At 41.5% G+C, this 25,000-nt stretch overlaps 1 protein-coding gene across 2 annotated transcripts in view; it reads right to left on the bottom strand.

Moving 5' to 3' along the window:
* LOC138025207 (baculoviral IAP repeat-containing protein 6-like) overlaps positions 1-25,000 on the bottom strand; it is a 64,852-nt gene that overhangs the window by 15,453 nt on the left and 24,399 nt on the right. For both annotated transcript variants that reach the window (XM_068872412.1, XM_068872413.1), the window contains exons 18-34: positions 23,732-23,989; positions 21,996-22,735; positions 20,937-21,154; positions 17,449-17,687; positions 16,965-17,168; positions 15,734-15,914; positions 14,023-15,004; positions 12,657-13,423; positions 11,708-11,899; positions 9,848-10,048; positions 9,495-9,622; positions 7,979-8,115; positions 7,397-7,528; positions 6,123-6,320; positions 4,856-5,020; positions 1,537-3,224; positions 341-584 (exon numbers count right to left, since the gene is read on the bottom strand). In XM_068872412.1, the coding sequence (XP_068728513.1) occupies positions 341-584; positions 1,537-3,224; positions 4,856-5,020; positions 6,123-6,320; positions 7,397-7,528; positions 7,979-8,115; positions 9,495-9,622; positions 9,848-10,048; positions 11,708-11,899; positions 12,657-13,423; positions 14,023-15,004; positions 15,734-15,914; positions 16,965-17,168; positions 17,449-17,687; positions 20,937-21,154; positions 21,996-22,735; positions 23,732-23,989 (6,674 nt within the window). The remainder of the gene's footprint in view (positions 1-340; positions 585-1,536; positions 3,225-4,855; positions 5,021-6,122; positions 6,321-7,396; positions 7,529-7,978; positions 8,116-9,494; positions 9,623-9,847; positions 10,049-11,707; positions 11,900-12,656; positions 13,424-14,022; positions 15,005-15,733; positions 15,915-16,964; positions 17,169-17,448; positions 17,688-20,936; positions 21,155-21,995; positions 22,736-23,731; positions 23,990-25,000) is intronic.

Raw genomic sequence — 25,000 nt, 5'->3', positions numbered from 1 at the left:
TCTGAGGATAAATTACCTTCATCCAAGCGACTTGCCATGCACTTGAAAAACGTTGGACCGACTTTTTTTAAGATTACCCAAATGCAATCTGTTCAACGTAGTTCATTTATGTCCATCCATGCTTCTCTTTCCCTGTGCCTATTTCTTTTAGGTTGTTGAACGGTTTGAGTGGTTATTGCAATGGTTCATTCTGTTTTGGGCATTTTGAGTGTCACGAAATTACAGTCGTTTTGCGTGACATTGCCCCTTTAACCACTCAGCCAAACGAACGTGACAGTGAAGGTGTTTTTAGTTAACAAGTTAGTTTACAGGCGTACAAATTTCATGATCGTTTATTTACCTTCCAGTCAGAGCCGACAAAGCTTGTAACGCCAGCTTGTGTGAGTGGTTTGTGGCACGGGGCTTGTGGTGACTAAGAACGGCCAGACACAGTAACACCATCTGGATAGCGCCCACCTCAATGGCTGCTCTCTGCACGGACATGCATTCCTGCGGAGACACAGCGCTGGTTTGGAAAAGAATGCACAACACTTGGAAAGGTAGTGTGGCTAAACTGCTTGCAACGGGAGATGACAAAATGGCTTCTGGAAAGAATAAATTGTTTTAAAAAAAGTTAATGTTAAAAACACAACTGTAAAAGTCTGAAACAGGTGGGGAAGAAAACCTACACTTATCGGTCAGCTGAGTGGTTTCGCATTTTAAGGGAATACACGGAGCATTTTTGATTATGAAACTGCGGGTTACGCCCTAGGGCGCGACAACAGGGCAATAAATCACATAACCCATACCACCAGGCAAATAAAACTTACATCAGCATAATTAACAATTAGATTATGAGCTCGAGATTTCTATATTAATCAGGAATAACAGCCTATACAATAATTTCTCCTTGCGAACAACAAACATTCATTTATTCCAGTCATTTACTACGGCATATTTTAAAGACACATTTGTAAGAGCAGGTAATGGGCGATATTTCTGTCCTAAGGAAAACAAGGGATGGATCTCAGAGAATCATAAGGGGATATCGTGGATAACGTTTGGCTTGTTTACTCATGCGATTTTGATTTTTAAATCATGATTAAGTTCGAAACCCTCCAATATTCGCATAAAAATAGCGGCGACAACGCACCTTATTGGAGGGCTATAAAAGAATCCAGCGACGTGATGAAAGAGTCAGAAACCATAACATTAACCGGAACCATAAAGTAATACATGATGATTTTAGGCTTAAGGGCACAGATTGCGACGCATACGCAAAGAACCATGATCGAGTCGTTTGGGAGGTTTTCACGTGACGTCATGGCCGCCATGTTGGTGGACGAAAACAAAAGATTTCTCACTAGCTTCTTTTGCTCGTCCACCAGCAACTGTACATTACTCTAGTGTTATCTGTGTCTCTAGAGATTGGTCGAAAGCCATCCATTGGACATGTGTGCCTTATTTGAGAGAACAATTTTTAATTGCAACTTCACAGCCACAAAAATTGCATAAAAATGCTTCAATAAAAATCACAAGCATTAATGGGCATCTCACCTCCATTCCCATCCTGCTTCGCACCCAGCAACAGTCTGAGAAGATACCGGGCTCTGAGACGATCTTGAAGCAGTGCCTTGTCGTAACCCGGAAGGCGAATGAACAGCCCAAATGCCACAAGGGAATGAGCTGGCACGGTGCTTAAGACTGATGCTGGAAGCGATACCAAAGGCAGCGGAAGTCGGGTAGGGTACGGAGGCACGCGATGTGGCCGACCGATCTCACTACAACTCAGTTCGTCACTTAACGAATCGACAGTTGAAGGCACGATGGTATGGCAAGGCAAGTGCATTGATATCTTTGCCAGTCCGTCGTGTTTCGCAAAGATGTCCAATGAGGTCAGCAACGGGGCAACAGTCGAAGGCGAGTCGTCGCAATTCTTTCCTTCCAGCGTCCTACAGCTGAGTTTAAGAACGGAACTGCCAAAAGCAAATCCCCTGTTTATTAGATTACGCAGTAACTGCGCAAGTGTCCATGATTGTGGCAAAGGCATCTCACCGAATTCTTCATGATAAAATGAACAGGAAAGCTTGTTCGTTTGATTTTGATTAGCAACCGACGCAGGATTGCTTTCCCTGGAAGCCTGCGCTTCACTTTTTTCAGTTCTCTTGCTTTTTACATTCAGCCCTGCGACAAGACTAACCGATTCCAGAAATTCAAATCCCTCGTAGAGTCCAAATTCATTTGGGTCCGCTATGCCTTCAACACTTACTGGTTTTGAAGTTTTTTCCTCTGGAATTGGTTCATTTGGTTTGTCCGATTTAGGCAAAAGGATTTGCTGGGCTAATTCTTTAAGGCTCCACGACAATTTAGCATTAAGTAACACAAACGAGTGACCAGCCCCGAAGCGAGGATGCCAATCGCGTTGGTGAAAGAAATCTACTCCTCTAAACGTTTGTAAATTCAACTCGTTCTCGACATTCAGACACATAGAAACCGTTTCCTCTTCCAGTAACATCTGCAAAAACAACTGGCGCATGAAGCTACTCACTTGAGAACCTTTCTTCGAGATGCTTGACGAATCCAAAGAGTCCTGTTTATCAAGAGCGTCAACAAGAAGCTGTGCCATTTGCTCTTGGTTCCTCGGGTGAAAATTAACACAGATGCGAAACAGTTCAACGGTTGCTGCCTCAATGGCAAATCTATCGTAGCTTGAGATGATAGGAGTTTGGTTTCTATGATCACTTGGCCCTCCGCTGAGCTTTGATAGCAATGAAATCCAAGACCTGAATCCATCGGCTCCCATCCAATCCGCGATGGTTGACGCCCTACAGCAGGATGTCAGAAAACGCAAGAGGTGTGGAAGAATGTTGGGCTGGACACCACTTCGCATTTGCTCTAATTTAGTCGACGACGAGTCTTCAATCTGCTCTTCGCAAAACTTCACAATCTCATCCACCATTAATTCAAGTAAACCTGAATATAGAAGCATCTGGCTGGTTATGCAAGACTGAGAAGCAGTTGCAAGGGTTTCAAGTCGTGACGGAGATGACAAAAGGCTTGACAGCGGCTTATTAGTACCGCCACTTTTCTTGGCACAGTTCCGAAGCACCTCAACGGTTCCAGTTAGTTCCAACAGAAAGTCGTAGTAAGACGGACAGACGTAACACAAGGAAGCGATGAGGTGGTCGATGCTTTGTTTCAAGGAATCTTGATCAGTTACATTCTGGGACCAGTTGTAAAGACTCCTAACAAGAAAACAACAAAAACAAAGACCAGCTATGTTAGCAAGGACATTTAAGTGCAACTAAACTCAAATATTTTTTCGTTCCTGAAATAAATCTCCCCATCCAAAGCAAACAAATGCCATCATTGCTACCCAGAATTTCGCTTTTTTCTATGCCGTGCAATCCACGTAAACTTGACAGAACTGGCAGTAATTTGGACCCACGACCGTGATGTGAGAGGCATGGGTCTATTCTGGATTTTACGTCACAAACTGCTTCGCATTCCTGTTTTCAAAGAAATTTTGCATTGCAAAGCAGTTTGTGACGAAAAGTCGAGAATTCTTTGATTGCACCACCAGGAAAACCCGAAATAACAATGACCACAACCAGGTTTTCTGAGCCCGCGAGACTGAGCACCCCCAGCAAACCATTGTTTTGACAAAAACCGCTGGTCAGCAACCTTGGTTCTGGTCATTGCTGTCTACGGTCTTCCTTGCACCTGACGTCATTGGCGGCCATGTTGGTGGAAAGAACAACAGCGAAAACGTCTTTTGGGAATTTGATTCTATTATTATGCAAAACTTGAGCTACATTTTTCTATTGTTTTGCCACCAACATGGCCGTCTTATCACATGAGTACAACTAAAGAATACACCTATCTCTCTCCCATTACGGTCGTGGGTCCAAATTACTAGGGAGTTTAAGATCTGCGACGCGACGGTAACGAAAACGCCATTTAAATTTGCATGTTCAGATTTATTAATATTCTTCGTCATTATGCCGGCTTGTCTAACTTCTAAAAACTAGTGGAACTATCCAGGAACTGAATTAGGAGGTGCGGTATTGAATCTACGACAGGAAATTCAAATTCGCTGCCTTTTGTTCACGTTCTCCGTAAAACTTGAGAATTGGTCATTTCACGCCGCAGATTTTCCAAAAACGTGAAAGAAATGTACAAAAATGAAAAATGCACGTGCCGAGCGTGCAAAGCTATTGTTTTTGCTCGTTAAATGTGCAAGACTTTTGACGTTTTCGTTGCCGTCGCGTCGCAGATCTTAAACTCTCTACTGCTAGTTTTATGACGGCGCGTCTTGCCCGGCAGATAAAATGCGAAATGTTGAGGTAATCTTCGTGTCTCCCAGCTCTGCCGACCCGGGATATCGATCGGGCTGAGATTCAATCGATCTCAATCTTACGAGTTTTTCTCCGGGCACTCCGGTTTTCCTCCTTCATCAAAATAGACTCCGAGCTTATTCCATCTGGCTGTGGTGATATGCTCCGAGGTCATGCATGGGTCGTGTTCATGGGCCGAACGCCTAGCCGGCTGCACATCTTCTCGTTGAGCTGCGCCCCAAGCAATTCAGTCTCCGACTGCGAGTAAGGGCGATTAGCAGGTCAAATATTATGATTAGGATTAGGATTATGATTACGATAATTATTATGATTGTGATTGTGATTGTGATTGTGAATATGATTATTATGATTATTATGATTATTAGTATTATGATTATGATTGTTATTAAATAACTTCCTCTGGGAAAAGCAGAGGGCGTGACGTGACAACCATGTTTAAATACTCTGATGCAAACGCACCTATTGACCAATGAGAGTACGAGTATTATCTAAGTTATTTTATAAACTTGTAAACATACCTAAACAGCGTTTCGGGAAAGTGCTCTTCAACACGTGATTCTGCATCAGTTTCCTTTGCCTGCCAGATCACTGCAGCAATGGCTTGGATGTGGCCTGGAGCAGACAGTATTGAAACCACAGAGGAGTCACAAAAGGAAGCTAGCCACAAGGACATAACCGATAATCTGCAAAAACACAAGAAACATTTGAAGAAAGCAACATTTAGCAGACATTCAGGCAACAGTAGGTTACACAATTGAACCATTCCATTTTATCTTCGTCACCTTTTACTTTCGTCAGTTTTACAATTCGCTTTGTATCAAACAAAGTTTCAGCTTTTTCGTTGTCACCTTACAATCGAGCTTTAATACTTCTTCAGTGACTTCGCTACTAAGTTTCTATTTGATGTTTGCACTTATTTGGACAATTTAAAGGGACTCGGTCACGCAATTTTAGGCAATTTCAGCGTTGATCAAATGGTCATAGAATTAACTGAAATACCAAAATAACGGCTCAAAACTATACAGGAATTCAAACAAAACACAGGAAAGCTAAGGAGGGACAAGGATGGACAAAACTGGGGAGGATTGAAATGGATTACATTTGGGTAAATTTGAAAAACGTCGGCCCACCTTTTTTCAAATTTATATCAGTTTTTATCAAAATGTCTAGATAGTCATCCTGCACACCGGATTGCTTCGAGATCCTGGACTCTGCTGCAGCCACTAAGTACCAAGTGAAGCTTAAGGAATCCATGTATATAAAATGGGAGAAGCCCGATCTCAACCAGCAGGTGAAACACATTAACCTGACTCTCTCCCTGTAAGGAACTAAGCGTCACTCATTTAAATTTTTGTTTTGTTCTGTTTTGATTTAATACGCAATATTGACAACGCAATGTAACGAAGTTTGTAAGATCGCGCGCGCTTTAAATTCAACGGCGATTTCAAAATATGTAACACTGAAGATGACGGATGTACCGTCGAAACATGTCTGGAAAATTAAAGAAAGTTGTTATGTTTATACGACTATCTATATCAAAATGTCATTTAAACAGCTGGAAAATCATTCTCAATTGTTAAATGGCCGTGATTTCGCACATGAAAGACTCTTGCTCTGCCAATTTGACGTTTAGAGCTCATAACTAACAAAATTAAACTTTCAGCACTCGAAGATAAAATTCGTATCCCCACGCGGCCATGTAATATCCTCTATTTATATTACTAAATAATCTACTTCGGATTAATGCCAAAATAAAAACCCTCGTAGTCCCGCCGTTTCTCGCACCTGTCTTCATATGAAGAATCCCGTTTCTTTCCAAGCTGATAAATAAGTTCCACTGTCGACACATTCACCACCGGCCGCCTCTTTCCTATGTTGTCGCCCGGAAATTTAAGGAGCTTTCTCACCAACATTGTCCCAAGATCTGGAAACTGTTCTGACAGCTTCATCAGTACCATCTCCACACAAGCCGAGTACGTATCACTTTAACAAAAACGCGATTGTTAAAATTAACAATTCTTCACCGAAGTGAAGGTGAATAGTGGATACTCGCCGCGAGGTAAATAGACATCACTTTCACCGCGAACTAAACTACTTTCTTTTCGTAAATATGGTCGGATATTTCAAGTCTCGTGTGCCAGCTACTTGGAGGTGAGTCACCTCCGAGTTAGCCAATCAGCGCACAGGGAGAGTACCATTCACTTGTGTGGTACATAAAAAAGGGAAATATTTTACACCCATAATTTATCCAGAGTTCCATGAATTGAAACTATTTGTTTTTTGGTAAATACAAAACGTGGCATTCAGTCCAAAAAAGTGTTCCGTAATAGCAGGACAAACTGTTTCTACTGTTTAGTCTGCAAGGTCTGTAATATGGCGTTATATCCCCGCCAAAATTCAACTTTCACACTTCATCGTTGGTCTTGGCGATTCGACATTTGAGTTTCACATTTCGACATTCGAGTTCACAATTCTACATTCGAGTTCCAGGGCAGTATCTTCATTGCGTTAGGAATTTTCCGCACCGCGTATGTACAGCGGTTTTCCTTTCGAAAGGTAAAATCACTCACGCACATCGGAAGGTGAAAAGTAAAACATGCATCGAATGATCAAACAGACATAAAATGGTAAGAGACTTGCACATTGAATGATGAATGAGCAGTAGCACTTCCGAGAGTACTGTCACAAAGCGAACTCGAATGTAGAATTGTGAACTCGAATGTAGAATTATGAAACTCGAATGTAGAATTGTAAAACTCGAATGTCGAAATGTGAAACTCGAATGTCGAATCGCTAAGACCAACGATGAAATGTGAAACAAACATAAAATGCGAAAGTCGAATTTTGGCGGAGATATAACGCCATACTGTAAAGGCTAATGATTATAACGCTGTTGAAGAGATGAATTTCTTGTTGAATAACTATGTTGCTCAGACGTAGGAGAAAAGTCAAACTTTGAGGGTTCACCATCTCAAGTATGGAAATAAAAAAGTAAACGGGTGCGTAGCCTAACTATATCCAGAAATTGAAGACAACCAGCTTGAAAATAGAGTTCGTACCTTTGAGGTGACAACAGCAATGATATGCAGGTATTAAAAACATCTGTCAGAAGCGCGCAAGGCTCTTTCACGTCTTTACAAAAGCTGGATCCTTTGGAAAGACAATGACCGAGAAGCCGCACCCATCCAAGACTAAAAAAAAAGGAACAATATGGCTAGAGAAAATGACTGCTAGATGCTGCTAGATCGTTGATTATTGTATTTTTCATGGTTGAAGGCAACCCGTTTGGGGAGAAAATTCATCCTGCTTAAGTTAATTGAAATGATCTTTCGCTGACCATTATTGATCACATTCTACTTAAAGAAATGCTAAATGAACTTGTGATTGTCCACCTCCTAGATGGCTCGTGGGCTCCGAGGTAGAGACGTGGGCTGCCCAATTGCATGGTGATGACACTTCATCTCTTTCAAAACATCCCTGTTTTGAGCTGTTTTCAAACAAAGGCAAAGTATTTACGACAATCGAGGCAATGGGATTTAGAGATCGATAAAAATAAAATCAACGTTTCATCTTTGGGCTCCTTTTACGTGACCGAGGATTACAATTATTAAGTAAAATGAATAGGCCCTGATTTCTCTCACCTTACTGCTTGACCCTTTAAGTTGACCTCCTGGGTCCCTAAATTCTGAGAGCCCCGCAGGGACATCCCTAAAACCTTGATCTGTGACAATCCCAATAAGTGAGAGTCCCTTGGGCAGTGACAGTGAATATGGACATGCTAAGGAAAGCGCAAAACATTAGATTAACCACACAACAAAGAAACAAATGAGAGGAATGGGGTAATGTAAGTCTACTTAGAGACCAGGGCCCAGTTGTTCAAAAGCCGATTAACGCTAATCCCAGATTAAAAATTAACCAAGAAGTTTATTTCTCTACTCCCAAATGCTGTTCGACCCAGATATTCGGATAAATTTTACATTAGTAGATGTCGATTTCGAAAAACAAAAATAAGCAAAAGAAACTTTAACCAAAAAGTTGAAAACATGAAACAAAAGTTTACGCTAATCCTGGATTAAGTTAATTGGCTTTAGAACAACCGGGCCCAGAGGAAAACGACTACCTTCTGTTCTATTCCACACCTTGAAGGAAAGATAAGCAGTTTGAGATTTATTTTGTTGTATGACAGTGTGATTAAGCCTGGTTTGCACTAGCGACGCAAGCACAAAGCACAAGCATAAGTAACTTAAGTTTAGTTAACACGAACGTCGACATAAGCATCAAAATAGACTGCAAAACAGTCGTTTTCTTCCCTTTTCGGAAGGCGCAAAGCGCCGTAAGCGTGACCCTCGCGTGTGAAGCGCGCGAGCCTCACACGTTCAAATGCTTAGACGCGGGGAATATGGAACGGGTGCTTTAATTGGCCAGATTTAGCCAATTTCCTTGTGCGTATGCTGTGTTTCGTTTTCACAGAACGCAATCATACGCGCAAACCCAAGCCCAAGCACAAGGAAAAGCAAAAATCTTCATCCTTGTGATTGTGCTTGCATCAACCCCGTTTTAATTTCACTCTCATGCTCGCGCCTGTGCTTGCGTCGCTAGTAAAAACGAGGCTTTAGAGTTTCGAAAGCAAATGCAAAAATTGAATTACTCTGGCGAGTCAAAACAGAGACAAAGACAATCAAATGAACGAACCAGAACGTAACGCAGAATACTTATAACCGACGCTTAGCGCGGGACAATAACGAACCTACAATCTTGGAAAAATCGTTGGGACAATGAGGTCAGTAAGATGCCAGCAATTTCAACTTCAACCTTCTCCTCCCACCCCTCCGCTCGTACAAAGTTGATATGAATCCCGGAAACAAACAGAAAAGCTGCAGTTGGTTTCAATATTCCTTGAGGGGTGGTGAAGGGCAGTTGAGAGGCCGCTATGAGCGGAATTATTATAAAATATACGGTAATTTAATTGAAGCGATTTTTGTGCTTATTACTGAAGGTGAACTACTCGCAGAATAAGACATCACGTCTCGAGTATCACGTTCGACGCCCGTATAGAAAGTGTAAAAAAAAAATAACAATGTTTAAGAATCTTGAAATATATTTCGCTCTTCGAGCCTCATCAGTCAAAAAGATGTCCCAAGAAATTTTCTGTCTCACCTGAGCAACTTTTGGCTGGTGAAGTTTCAGTTTCACGACTGTTATGCCAGCAGTGAGAACTGGTTCGCAAACAGGCACTAGGACTTGAGTATCATTACTGATGTCCAGAGATACGTGTGAGGGACAAGCTAAAATCAAGTGAATAATGCATGAATGTCATTAAAACAACACAACAATCAAGGAAAAGCTTCGTTACAAGTTAGTACTTCCGCTTCCGTTCGGAAAACTCACGCTTGTTCCAGTCACATTGTGAGAAAACCAAAAATGGCCTAATGGTTGGATGAAGCAGCATTGACTAAGGCAATGGAAGCAAATTTCGTTTTTCAAATGCAAACAGAACTTAATAAACTTACTTGAAAGTCCTGTAGTGTGTGGCTGGATGTGCACTTCGTGTAACAGGATGGCTGTAGGAAGACTGACAGTCAAGTCACACCATTCTTCATTCAGAGGAAAGCGGTAAGACCATGCCGCAGACCGAGCACGGCGATGCTGAGTTGCAGCTTTCAACAAGGCATCGGGAGGATGCCTCGGAGATGAAGGACAGCTTATAGTCCCTAGGAAAACAAGACCAGTCTTATCAACTCAAGTATGATATCGACAAACACCATTTCCCCACGATGAAGGTGATAAGGCCGGCAATATAATTATATATTTAGACAAGCCTAAAAGTAGCGCTCCTCAGATATTTTTGTAACCAGTCTGCTTAAACCACACGACCCGTCCGGCCTGCTCATTGCTATAAATGTCCATTTTCCCCGTGCTCTTTCTTGCTCTTTTCTCCGTTTTTCATCGCCATTATTTCAGCCTGTTTTCTCGTGCTTGCCCTTTCTTCCGCTCCTCTTCATGCCTCTCCTTGTTTGTCACTGATATTTCCCGTTTTCTCTTGCTCTCAGTCGCTCTTTCACGATGAAAATCGCTCACTCGTCGTCTGCTTACTGGTTTTTTCTCTCTCTCTTTCCCTTCTTTCCTCGTTGTACGACATTTTAAAACAATAATTAGCTTGTTTTGGTTGTCTTCAAAACTTTTGCTTGTTTACTGAAACGCAGTGTCAAATGCAGTAAACTGGCCATGCAACTTCCCGCCAAAAAAAGCTGGTTGCCGTGTTGGTTCCCGTTCATACAACTTCCCGCCAAAAAAATAATGCGGGTTCCAGCAGAGCGACATTTCGCGTACTGGCTTACATGAAAAGTTGAAGGTTCGGACGGATGGTCGGACGATGACGTGATAAGCCCAAACAAAATTTCTCCCATCGACGTGTACCATGTTTTCTTAACCCTGCGAAGCTCCGCCATAAGAATAGTGCCCCGCGCGCACGCGGAGCTCCGCTAATAAACCTACGATCAACTTCACCTGAAAAGATTCTTAAAGGCCCACATTCAAACGACAGGTTTTGCGACCGTTTGTTTTTGTTATGGAAATTCGCATTGCTTATCGTGGCAATCTGATTGGATGAATTTCAGCTCTTCGCCCTTGTCACACGGCGGCCATATTGTCCCGGGAGACCAAAAGAGCTTTGTTTTACCACGCCAAGCCTCGCAGTGGAAACCATGGGGGTGAGGCTTGGCGTGGTAAAACAAAGCTTTTTTGGCCTCCTGGGACAATATGGCCGCTGTGTGAAAAGGGCGAATTGGCGAGATGTTCATATATGAAAATTGTTGCAAGGTATCCAATGCCTGTCGGTTGAAGATGGGCCTTTAAAGTGCTACTATGAACAAAACATCAATTTTTATTTTTATTTTTGATTTCAAAACTATGCTAACTAAACATTAAGTGACCCAAGTTTTAAGTATTGATTTAAAAGGACACTACATTCAATAAAGATCAGAAAAAACCCGACCTTGTCAATGATGCCTGTCGCGAAAACAAAAGAAAGTAACACGGACAAAAATTTGCAAGGGTCCAAAGCAGGACAGCAGCTCCTTTGATAAATTTGATAAGTGAAAGAAATACAACTGCACAGTTCAGCCCTGAAGATCGAAAAATGCCCCGGAAAGTTTCCAATTAAGCTTTTTTTAAAGGCGTGCCAGGCCAGACTCCTTTCCAGGGTCTCTTCTTGCCCAGCACTTAAGTGCGGCAGGCCAAGAGCGCGGCTAATCCCAGGTCTGCTTTCGCTGTTAGTGTTTGCAAAACTATACAGTCGACGTATGGCGAAAATGCCACCTATTTTTCTTATCAACACAAAACTAAAACAGCGGAAATACCTTAACACTTACCATAAGGAGCAAAGTTAACAATCCTTCTGGCACAATCGGTGTCCGCTGCTGTCGTAGTTAAACCCTTTCGAGTCTCTTTCCTGTTTGTCTTGCGGGATAATTCGTGCATGACAGATAAAAGACCACTAGGGGAGCTGTCTAAACAAGATGTCTGACCAGACACAATAGACTTACAGACTATGTTGAGACCACCTGAAAAAGACCAGAATTGAGAAGAATACGAAGATGGAAAAGGGTATTTTAATAAGCAGTGAATGTTTAGGCTTCTTCAGTGAAAAAGTCATTTTTTCTCAAGAAAAGAGATTTCTGTTTAGGGTGGGGGCTAAGAACCCGAGTTCGTGTCTTGAAAATTTCGGACTCTTTTTTTCCTCCAGTTTTTCTTTTATAAATGTTTTTTTTCCCTTTTTTGTATTAATTTTTGTTAATATTTTTTCTTAGTTTGTTTTTTTTAATTTTCTTTGAAGTGAAGTGTGTAGTCGACCGTTATAAATGGCATCGACGGTTTCAAATGGCAACGACCGTTCTGAAAAATGGCAACGACCGTTTACGAAAGGGAAATGTGCTGCGGCACCCTGCGAGCAGAGTCTCTCTAATTGTAAAGGCCACCAGAGGGCGAACAAGCGAGGCCTGCAGAAATCGTGTCAAGTCTTTTAAGTCACCGCAGCCCAAGTTCCTGGGCTAGTCACTCCGGTCAAACCGGTTTTGGCAGCGCACGCATCATATTTTTGACAAGGCGAAGATCAAAATCGAGCCTTCAGTACGAAAATCAATATGGCGTATAGGAGTGCGATCGATAATTGGCCTGGGTTTGAAATGTCTCCAAGCAACGGCTTGCATGCGCATACTCAACAAAGAAATTACACGATTTCTGCAGAGTCCTTTCTTTCTCGTCGAGTTAAGAAGGCTCTGCTGGCAGGGTGGTAGTGAGGTTACGAAAAAAAAGGCTTACCTTTTTCACAGAACTTAGTTACTTCTTGAGACGACTCCAAAACTTTGAATATAATCCACAAAAGAGGATCTGAAAGATGTTTTGCAGCCTCAAACTTTGACCCTTCTTTGTCAAGCTTGGATGCTTGAAGATAAGCGAGTATTCCATCCAAGAGAACCTCTCGTTTGCTGACATTGCTCTGCAGAACACTCAAAAGTTGCAACACTCCTTCTTCGACAGATGTTGGCCGGACAGAGAGCTTCACATCACAGGATAACTTTTCCGGAGTGGAGTTAAACATGCCCAGCTTGTCTACAGAAAAATGGTTGAGGCATTCCAACAAACACACAAGAACATCCTTAGTGGCAACCAATTTATCAGCGAGATTGCGACGAGAGTTCCTAGTGCAATCATCACGACTTCCTGGAAATGCAGTCGAGTCTTGATGTGTTTCTCCACTGGATTCGGTTAGTGGTTCAGTCCCATGGCTTTCATTCGGTTTTGACTTTTGCAATATTTGAATTATCAACCCGAGAAGCTGAAAGAGCCAGGAACTGTTATCCAGTTTGTCGACACCTGGTCCAGTTGCAGATTGTAAGAGTATGTCGGCAGAAGGGAGGAGACTTACGCTCTGTTTGTGCGCGAGGTACTCCAAGCAAAGTTCTACCGAGGCGCTTATCAGACTTGCTATTATGTCGAGATTCGCTTGATGCCACGTAACCTTTGAATCTGCCATTAAAATGTCAATGACTGGATGTAACTGAAGGACTGCAACTCGGTTGGATAGCCTGCAAGGTGTTTGTTAAAAAACAAAACAATGATTAAAGAAATGTTCCTGACTCATATTTGTTTTGACGCTACTAAAAAGTGGCATCTGTTAATCGAGAGAGCGAAGTTAAACGATATCTTGGGGCTGTAATTTTTCAATGAAATAAAGAACCTGGAATCTTTACAAACGTTTGAAGAACTAATTTGGTTTAGGTTATTTGGGAAGGCTGTTGAAAGTGCGAAAGCAGAAAAAAGAACAACACGAAGACAAGATATTTTTGTAGTGGTGACTCGGAGATACTCGGAAAAAACCCGAATGGTCGTTTGCAGGACTCGAACCTGCGACCCCACCATTAATAGTCCGCATTCTCTACCACTGAGCTATTTGAAAAGCATCCGAACTAGTGATCGGAAGGTCGGAAGGTCGTAAGTTCGACTCCCGTAAACGAGCACGTACTCAGATTTCTCCGAATATCCCTGAGTCAACATTGAGAAAAAGATATCTCCTGGGTTAACAATTTCCATCTTTGTCTTTCATTTCAACAGCAAAGAAAAACAAGAATATGTTAATTTTGGAACCAAACGTCAACATGGATTTTCCGAGAACAACATACCATACCTTTTTGTGCAAAGTTGAAGAACTGTCTTGAGCAAAAGTTCCCGAAATTGCACGGAAACTTTAACGTCAACATCAGCAACTGACTGCAAACACACTAAAAATGATTTGACGGGTTTTGGACTTGGTGAAATGTAGTGCGATCCATCTGGTGGTATTTGGCACAACAGCTTCACCAAAAATTTCAAAAGATCTTCATTGCTGAGAAATGCTAACAATTCCGCATCGGCAGTATTTTTCAGTTGTTGTCCAGATATCACCGTGAGAACTTGTAAACAAAGTCGCTGCGCTTGAGCAGATGACGTTCCTTGATTAGACAAATGGGACAGCATATTTTTTAGAGAGATCGTGTCAAGTTTTAAACCATTGCAACAAAGTTGAATCTTAAGCCACAGATCCAACAATGCCACAATGTCAACCTCGGGACTGCCACAGGACTTGAATATATTGCAAAACGCGGACTGCAGAGCTTTTTCAGCCACAAAGGTATTTCCTTTTCGCTCCACTGGCTTCCTTGCCCGCTCGGTGGTCCCTCTTGGAAGTGAAGCTGCAGGACTAAGAGCCCTAGCTATGGCATCGGCTTTTAGATATTCTAACATCTTAAGATCTTGTTCTGCTTCCATCTCTAGTCCCAGGTCTAAGCGCATATCAATTGCAGACGAGAGTTTGATGGGAGGAGGGCAAACCTTCGCTTCCCATGCAGGTGGCATCGCTGGTTTCTCGTGAACTGGTGTTGGTTGTGGCATGTCGCTGCCATTGGTCATGTCTATGTACTCTCCGATCCACCCTGGAGCATGAAGTTCCCCCTCAGAGGGCAATTCATATTCTTCGTAGAAATCACTTGTCTCTATGTCTAAAAGGTAGGTCTTTTCTTTGGGTTCTAAGGTGCTTGCCATTAAAGAACCCTCAGGGACATTTTCCCGAATTTCAGGACCTTGGCCAACTGAAGGCTTTGGAGTATCGATCGTTTTGTTGCCAACACCACCTTGAAAAAAAAGTTTAATCTTTTATGAGGGCGACAACGAACAAATAAGGAGGCAATTAGGTCTCACAGTGTACATCATGTCTACGGCTAAATTTGCATCTATTAAACAAGAACGTAGGAAATAAAGGGATTCCATTGTCAAACTGTTCAGATCATAACGAATCATCCAAACCCAAGATGATTTCGCTCTGTTTACAAGAACATTCTAACTTATCAATGTTTAGTGCCGAGAGTCACAGGCTTGGGTATTTTCAGTATGTGTTCAGTGAACATTTCTCTTTAAGTGTCTTTGTTCCAATTTTTTACACCACTTTATTCCTAAGTTCTGTATGACTGTACCAGACAGTCTGTCCCGTGTAGATTAACGATTCCTACGAGCGGGCCAGTCAACTTCTTTTCCTGGTTATTTTTAACCAAGGTTCGGTTTATTGATAGTTTCAAGCACCAAAAACAATTAGCATACAGCAACAAAATACACGCAGTCAAGTCCAGCAAGCGAGTGATGTGTAAGGAAATTTACATACATGCATACACACTCAAACACTCTTACTGACCTACCCCAACAAGGGCTTTTCAGGGCCAATGATACTACAGAACAAGACTTTAAAAAAAAATCTCAACTAGGCAGGACTGCGCAGAGGCAAACCAGTTGGTTATTTACAAGTGAGGCGTGAAGCTAACCGTTCAGCAATTATAAAATTTCAATAGCGCTTTAAGCGGAGCACGAACCTTGCAGGAGGTCTTGCAACAGAGATGTAAGAGCATGAGTCGCCCAGGGACCTCCCCAGTGAGATGACAGAGATCCATTTGGCATCACACACATTCGCAAGAGCTGTTCCAGCTGATCATCCGTCACCACATCAACGAGACAAACACGAGGTTCACTTACACATGACAAGTGGGCAACAACCTGCAAAATGATAACATGTGTGTCGGTTCAGTTCAGTTTCTTTTTTGCCATTTTTTTGCTGTATTACATCACGGTGGATTTCTGGTCGACCTCAATCTGGCTCGAGGGTTTATCTCCGGGTATTCTGTTGTTCCTCCCTCATCAAAATCGACTCATGGCTAATTACATCTCGCATCGGTGCTGTGCTCCGACATCAGACATGGACCATAGAGTCAGAGGCCCTTATGAATGCTTACGGCTTTCTTGTATTCTGACATAAACCAACTTGAAAAAGTTAGGAGCCACTATAGGCCGGATGGAATTCCTTGCAATTCCTAGCTCTTATTCTCAACTGACCATGGAAAACTGCTGTTATTAGAAAACTGGCCCGGGTTGATCGAAGCACAGCGCTAACCAGCATGAAATGTCATGGAAACCTATAGGTTTTGATATCTCTTAGCCAGCTGCTAGCGCTAACTAGACTTCGAGCAACCGTTCCCTGAAGGTTCACAATACCACCAATACATACATGACATACATACTTAATTGGCCGCCTATCCCCCACCCAAGTGGCTTTTCAGGACCAATCAAAAATCAACGAAACGACAGAACGGAATAACAACTGTTAAGAATCCCAACTGGCCGGTGGCAAACAAGCTGGCTGTTTAAAAGAGCAGCCGAGAAGCTGAACTAGGGACTACCAGGATCAAATTCAACGAGTGGTCAGAATGGGTCTTGGAACGCGGGATCTCCGAGTCTCAAGGCAAGCGTCCAAACCAGTGGACTGCACCGCTTCCAGAGACGGTCTCTATCACTAGTTTATTACTAGGCAGGCAAGAAAAAACGAAAACTAACCAAAATGCTCAAGGTAAAATGCACTTATTAGAAAATAATTTTAAACCAGAGTGCACGGGATCTGATCTGGTTATTTCTGATACCCTCTACTTTGTTGAATCAAATCTTGATGATGTGTTAAAACCGTTTTCCACCCCAGCGGTCAACAGCATTCAATAGTGTTCAACAAAAGCGAACGGATGCTAAACCCGTTTGCCCACGCCTGTATTAACATACCTTGCATGCAGTCAAAAACAGTTCCACACTGCACGCAGAATTCATACTAAGCATGAAGCTGATCATCTTTCTAATCACAGGAATTGTGGTATTGGCAGGAAGAGGTGTGGTTGTTAAAAACACACTTGGTGGAGCTGCGGATTTTTCTGGTTGTGTTTTGCCTTCATCTCCATGTCGCCGCAATTTGGACCAGTCCTTCATGTGCTGATATAGAAATGTATATTATCAAGAGCTGAACTATACTTCCATTTTAGAAGCCTTATTGGACTTATCTCTTCTTGGAAGAACTTGTTCTTTTTCTAAATATCTTCAAGTCATAATTGATATATACATCTCTTTACAGATCTATGTAAATAATCAAGGCGAGATGCATGGACAAAAACAACATTAAACAAGGAAAGAACAAAGGAAAGAACAAAGGAAAGTGTTTCTTGGCTACAGAAGCCACAGAAAAAAAAATTCCAATCACGGAAATGAGAATCACCTTATATGCTTGTTTTCCATTCCCTTTAAGCTTGCTCATTTTGATATGCCTTTGGAGACCATAGACACCGCTGTCACTTGCAGATCCTGCTGGCTGAGTCGCCGGCATCGGTAGCATGAAGTCCCACCGACTCCGTTTAGATGACTTGCTCCCCTTCGGCGGTTTGGATGACTTGCTTTTGTTGGAAGAGGTAGATCCGCCACTTTTGCCATTACTTCCCTTGGAATTGTCTCCATTCTCTATTAGCGAATAACATTACATAGAAATTAAAATCTGTCTTCTTAATTCCCCAGAAATGAGTGCAAGGAATGTGCATAGTGATCAAAACGTTCCTCAATTCTATTTAAAAGAACACAAACTTGTTAGTGAAAACATCCCGACAGGTAAGGTGTTTCATAAAACTATTTTAAAGTTGTTACAAATTTAAGGTCAATGGCTAACTTTTTTGTTTTATTCTCACACCAAAGTCTGTCGTCCTTAATTTCTTTTTAAAAACGAAAGCAAATGTACCTGGAACAAAAAAAGATATTGCATACTTACTTGTTATCAGAATTCGGAGCTTACGCAGTGGCTATTCGTACGGGACCCGAACACCAACCTATATTTGCTATTACAGGTTCTACCCCTAACCTTGAACGACACAGCCACGCAGTTATTGAAAGCTAACCGTTTTAAAAATGGGTGCCTAGAGTTAAATGCGAGGAACACAAGGCAGGTCAGATGGCCGGTGACATCGAAACGAAGGAGGTATTTCGTGAAATTAAACAGGTATCAATGCCGTTGTTTGATAGCTGAACTGTACATAAAAGAATTAAAGACGAGGTGAGACTTTCCGAGTGCTTTTAAACCTGTAATAATCATTCTAAGAACACTCTCGTAAGAATAGGTTGATGTACGGGTCCCGTACTAACAGCCACTTTGTAACCTCATGTGATCACGTCGTTGTCAGGACGAGAACGGCAAAGAAATGTATCAAAACGTAAAACGCACTTGCGCAGCGTGCAGAAGTATTGTTTTTGCTCATGAAACCTATTGTTATGTTGGCTTTCTCGCAGCCGTCATCGCCTTACTTGCTTAAGCTCACTAAGAGTGGAAAGTGGATGGAGAGAAGAGCAGAGGGAAAATCTGCTAAAATGCTTACTTTTTCCACCTCCATAATACATGTATCAACTAACTGCACCCAAATGGAATTTTCATGCTCATGCAGATATAGTCAACTGCTGAAGGCCAAAGGCATCCGGCAATCTTATAAGTAAACGCAATAGAGCACTTTTGAAAATACCACAATACTCTTTGTTTGTCCCTCCAAATTTTGCATAAGCATTGTTTCCAGTTTCTCTTGGGAATGACAGTGGTCCCAAGAGACAAAAAAAACAAAGCTTATGCCAAATTTGGAGGGACAAACAAAGAGTATTACTGTATTTTCGAAAGTGGCTCACTACCGGTAAAGACTCGTTTCCATATCACTGGAATCGGTCAGTGTAAAATGCAGACTGAGGTTACAATTTAACTGTTGAAAAAGCCCAAACCCCTTAGAAATGCTAACCTTACGCCTAATTAGGCCAAAAACAATATTTAGGCTGAACTGTTAGCATTCCGATTCCAGTGATTTAATAGGCCATTTCCGAGTTCATTTCTGCCTCCTCTTCAAGGCGAGTCTAAGTGCGAAGTTTTTCTTATGATAATTAGTTTTCATTCATATGTAAAGTAGAACTAATTACCATCACAAAAACTTTGCACTTAGACTCGCTTTGAAGAGGAGGCGGATATGAACTCGGAAATGGCCTATTTCATTCTCAGGCACCTCACGTCCAAGGGTACTTTGAGATATGGAAACAAGTCTTTACCCTCACTACCGGATGTATTCATCATCAAGCGCATGCATTTGGATACCCATTGAAACAATGTGCACCATACGTCAGTGACAATGGTATCTACCATTTGTTAAAAACGTGCACATGCATCATTTCATTCAACAAAACTGGAACACTGCATAATTTAGTATCGTACATGTATCAATGAGAAGTCACATAACAGCCAATACCTTGCGCTTCATTGGATTATCCAGAAAACTCGAAATAACAAAAGAACGCGGGCTATGGCCTCACGCTTTCTTCCCTTTCTCACAGTCAGTAACTCCAATAAAGCACTCATATTCTTTTTCGACTTTCCACAATTCACATGTGTCGAGAAATGCTCGTCCAATTTTGAAATCCAACATGAAGTGTCCCTTTAATTCTAAGGCCCTGTTCACATTTGGCCTCGATTATGATCGAACTATAATCCAATTAAGTTTCGAATGGGTTCACATCAACTAATTACAGTACGTGATTAATAATTGGATTATAATTACTTCAAACAACCTCAAGGGGGTTGTATGAAGTAAGCGAAGTGCGTAATTGAACAGAATGGCGAACACGTGGTGGTATAAGCGGACGAAATTATATTTTATTGTATCACTAGCTCCGTGAGCGGGCAAGATGAACCAAATCGAGGGCTGTGATTGGCTACCCGAGCGGGCAAGATGGAGCGATACTGCCGGCTCGGGATTTCTCGCTTGGCCCCGCAAGATCAAAGATCATTTTTTGTCGTTTTAAGTCATATAATAAACCCGTTATTGACCAAGCTTGTTCGGTCAAGATGGCTGGATAATGGCCTCGTTCTTTTTTTGTGTGTTTATCCAGCCATCTTGACCTCACGCTTGGTCAATAACCCATATATATTCTATTTTCGGAAGCTATCCTTGGTTCTCTTCTCGCCTCAAGCATGGTGATGATAATCGTGGCAGCCACGCGATACGGCGCCATTTTGTCTCACACTTCGAGATTACCTTGCCTTTCGCAGTTGTGAACAGAAACATAAATGAAGATAATTGAATGGAGTATGATAGCCTGAATTATACTTCAGTTGGTCATAATCAACGTCAAGTATGAACACGGCTTAAGCTTTTGCCACCAATTTCCAACAATAAGGTAACGGTAAAGGTTCGCATTATTTTTAGCTTAAGGTAAAAGAAGTTGTTTATCCTTACTTGCAGAGCAGCATTTGGGAGACACTGTGATGTTAATTGCCTGTATTTCGAGACACTTACTAGTGATGTTGAAGTTGTGATACTTATTGACATCCACGTGCATCTAATTAGGGTAAATTCTGGACATAGATCGAGTTTCAATCGAGTGTCGTAAAACCAAAACCAAAGTAATTACTTTGGCCAATCAAAAAGGGCGGAGACAATCCGGTAAACCAATCAAAACGCAGTAATTATACGTAGCCGACACAAAGCGCGGGAAAATGTTCACGCGCGAACCACGATTGGTTTTGGTTTCACTTCTGATTGGTTGAAAAAGTGGCTCGAGAACTTTGAACCAATCACTGAGTGAAGTAATCATAAACCAAAGCAATTCGCTGATTACTTTTGACACTCAATTGAAAACTGCTCTATCGGCCAAAATTGAATTACTCGTTAGAAAGGAAATACAATGGCTAACCTTTTACAGGTTTCGGCGGCTTGCTCTGAACAATGCAGTTGTCTAGGACATGAGCCAGCAGGAGTAAAAGCCAGCCAACCAATGTCATGTCTAAGGACTCGATGTCAACTTTGAGGTCTTTCACAAGAAGCAGTTCATCCAAGAGATTCAGAAAACTAGTAAGCACCACTTCAATTGATGGTGACTGCTGGCTTAAACTTACGAGCACTGCGAACAACCTTTGAAGCAAAATTCTGATTAAGTTACAAAGGATAATGTCATCACAAAGTAATACTTAAACACCTTAAAATGTTTTCCTGCACAGGAAAGAACATGGATATTTGATGATGACGACTACTGCATGTACACATGCAGTAAAATTGGGTCATGACTATAAAAGTGACAGCTAAGCCCTTCCTCGGTGTAATGCAATAATATTGGTACTTCCATGGCTCATCCAAGATGGCTAGGAAAAGGCCCCCAAAACTGCTTTTTAACACAACATGAATATTCTTGATATCTTTCCATTTATTTGCTTTTTAATTCGGGTATTTTGACAAATAAAAACGGAAAAAAAAACCAACACTGAAGAAATACAAACGTGTTGTTGTTTTCAATATCACACAGTCACATGTTTGTTAACGTGGACGGTTGTGTCTGGACTGTCCAGTGGAAAGGCCCTTTTAGAGTCAGATTCCTTGTTTAAGCTCACTGTTTTGATGTCACAATCCTTCCCATGTACTTCTCAAACATAAACTACTCACAGTTTATGAGCACTTAAAACAATATTTTTAGCGCATCTTTCTTCTCACTACAGTAAACAGCCACATATAAACACAATATTGGAATTACCACAGAAGAATTTATACTATCCTTGGTACAATGCAGCATTAAAAATATATATATATATATATAGAAATGCAACCATGAAACTACAGTACATCGACCAAACGGAGGTGCAAAATCAATGTCTGAAACTAAGTCATCAGTTTCGTGGGAATGGAGTATGTTAAAGTGCTTTAAGTTAGTGTTCATACATCCGTGCAGTTTTTAAAAAAACTTTCGTCATTAAATGCATACCTTTCATGTGGAAAAATTCCCTTCTGGTTAGATGAAAAGAATTCTTTCAAGACACCGGATAAGAATTCTCCCCACCAAGGTCTGTTACCACAAGCATTTAAAAGTAGAGCACCTACTCTCTCGCGCTTCTGTGGTGAACCATGCACACAGAGATTTCTGAAAAGATTTTCACACATGACAGGCGTTACTTGACTCAAACAGGATTGCCAATCGATCGATAACTTTGGCTTAGCGAGATAGCCATCCAGAGAGGGACCAACACCCATAAGTGCCACCAGGGTGTCAACCAGACAATTACAAATGACCTGCAATTGATCATATTTGATGTTGTCAAGGGAGTCCACATCATGGATACATTCAGTGTTGGAAGTCAGCCTCGAAATGCACCGTTCCACAAGATTAAGTTGGTGCTGGAGGCTCATACATTCAGTGTATGCCTTGTGGACCTTCTTCTCTTCTTCAGTAGCACAAGTGCCCTTTCTTGGTTCATCCGTGATTGCGCTTTTTGGCTCAGCAGACTGTAGCAAGTTTCGAAGCTGGGTGCAAGTCAAATTGTAATGACAGTGAATGTCTTCCAGCAAGTTGTGAAGTACTGGTAAACATTGGTGGTCGTGGTAACCAGCATCCAAGAGCTGAGTTTTTGCGTCGATTGAAAACTGACCACACCATGGGTGACCATAGAATTCTCCAATCCTGACACGGGCTTTTGCGTTGTTCTTGGGTCTCCCCACCACTGTCAACTAAAGCAAATGGAATAACAGTAGTCTCAGTCTAGTGAAGGACCAAGCAAAGGTACATTTTTGTTATACCAGTGAAAAACCACTTATGTCCAGAAATGCAAATTAGATGCACGCCCAATTTGGATATCCAACACGAAGTGTCGCTGTAAGGCCAAGCATTCCCTACCTCTCTCTAACGATGAGGTTAGGGTAAAGGTTAGCATTTATTTTAGGCCAGGCTAAATGCAGCAGTTTATTACGCTGAACTGTAGCAGTACACTCCTGATTCACGATCATATCTAGAAAAGAGCCTCTCTACGATAATTTTAAAAAATAACTATTCTACTCCGCTTTTAAACTCGCAACCGACAGTTGTAAACTCAATACAATCATTGAATCACACGCTTCCTTAATCGATTTCCCGTTGTCAATTATACTTTTTACCACAATTGCTTGTAATCTCGCAATCTGATTGGCTAATTTTCTGTTGTCGATAAGAGTCTAGACAATGCAGTACGCATCACGCTCGCGTCAATTTGAATTCCATTCGTCAATCAAACATTCAACGGGCAACCCTAAAACCCGAAATTCGGAATCAAAGTACAATACAGAGACTAAAAATTATCCTAAACATTCGTAAAAGCTAACCTTAGGCCTAATTAGGCCTAAAAACGTTTGTTTAGGCCTAATTAGGCCTAAGGTTAGCTTTTATGAATGTTTAGGATAGTTTTTACTCTCTGTATTGTACTGTGATTCCGGATTCCGGATTCCGGGTTTTAGGCTTGCCCACATTCAACTCAGAATTGAATGTTTCAATTGCCGAATTGAACGTTTAAATGACGAATTGAACGTTTCAGTTGCCGAATTGAATGTTTGAATTTAATAACTGCGAGTATAAATTACAAGATAGAATGCTTGAATTGAAGGTTTGAATTTTCCGTTTGTGTAATGCCTATTTTCCTTAAAAAAACACACACACACATTTCAAAACTAAGGAAGACATCACTTTCCACTAACCTTGACAAATCGACACACAGGAGGAGGTAAAAGGTCTTTAAGTACACAAGCAGAAAGGTTAATATCTGACAATACTGCTAATCTCTGTGCATCTGGGTCATCTTGTACCAACCAAACGTCAATGGAGAGAGACATTATGTCAGCGCATTGAGGAATCAAAACATCAGTCAACTGGACAACACAGCCAAAGTCTATAACCACGTGATGCCGAGCACCAGCATGAAGACGGTCAATCACCAACATCTGCGAATGAGGAAGCTGAGGAAAGAAGAATAAAGAAAGTCTAGTGATGCACAGGAAAACAACTTCTGTCATGACTTTAAATTATATCTTTGGCTCTTTGGCAAACCACAGCTGATTTCTCCCGTATCAAGAGCACAAAAAGAACCAAACCAATTTTTTGATAAAAAAAGAACCTTTAATATACCTTTTTCGCTTGTACGTTTTGTTTTCCCAATACAGATCATGTGATCTTACGCAGGAGGTTTGGTCCTTTGTTTTGTTCATTAAAAAGAGCGCATACAACCATGAGTATGTCTGCATGCACTCTTTTTAATAAACAAAACCAAGGACCAACACTCCTGAGTATCATCACATGACTTGTATTGGGAAAACAAAATGTACAAGCGAAAAAGGTCTATAATAATAATTAGTATAAATACACAGGTGATTATACAAAATCGCGCGCTCTCATTGGCTCGCTATCTCGGATTATCAGCCGATAATCACCTCGACGGACAAAATGGCTGCCAGTAATCGTTTTGCCACTGTAAGTGAAGATGATTTCGCGTTGAAATGTTTTTTTTTTCTCTTTTTTGAAACAATCACCTGTGTATTTATACTAAAACAATTATTCGCCTCAGGCTCAGTGATTATAGGTGAATATTCACCTCGACTTCGTCTTGGGGAATATTCATACGGCGAATAATTGTTAATTATTTGCTGATTCCTCCAGGCCATGTCTCCATTTTGTATTCCTTCACATTCATTATCATCCTCGTCACAACCACCACTATTACACCACAATCATAGTAATTATTCCATTAATACCTCAACCATTTGGAAACTGAGGGGCACCGTGTCCTAAAAATTAACAAGCTGGACTCTGTGTTGAGTGGCTGAGGTTCTGACTGTGTCATCATGTTATGTTCTGTAGGCAAGACAATGCACTCTCACATTGTCTCCTTCACCCAGGAGTATATACTGGCAATTTGTTACCAGTGGTAACCTTGTGATGGACAAGCATCCCCTTCAGGGGGTAGTAGAAAT

Source organism: Montipora capricornis, chromosome 12 (genome assembly GCF_036669925.1).
Source record: "Montipora capricornis isolate CH-2021 chromosome 12, ASM3666992v2, whole genome shotgun sequence".
Lineage (NCBI taxonomy): Eukaryota > Metazoa > Cnidaria > Anthozoa > Scleractinia > Acroporidae > Montipora > Montipora capricornis.
Note: the sequence above shows the minus strand (reverse complement) of the source record. Positions and strands in the feature narration are given on the sequence as shown.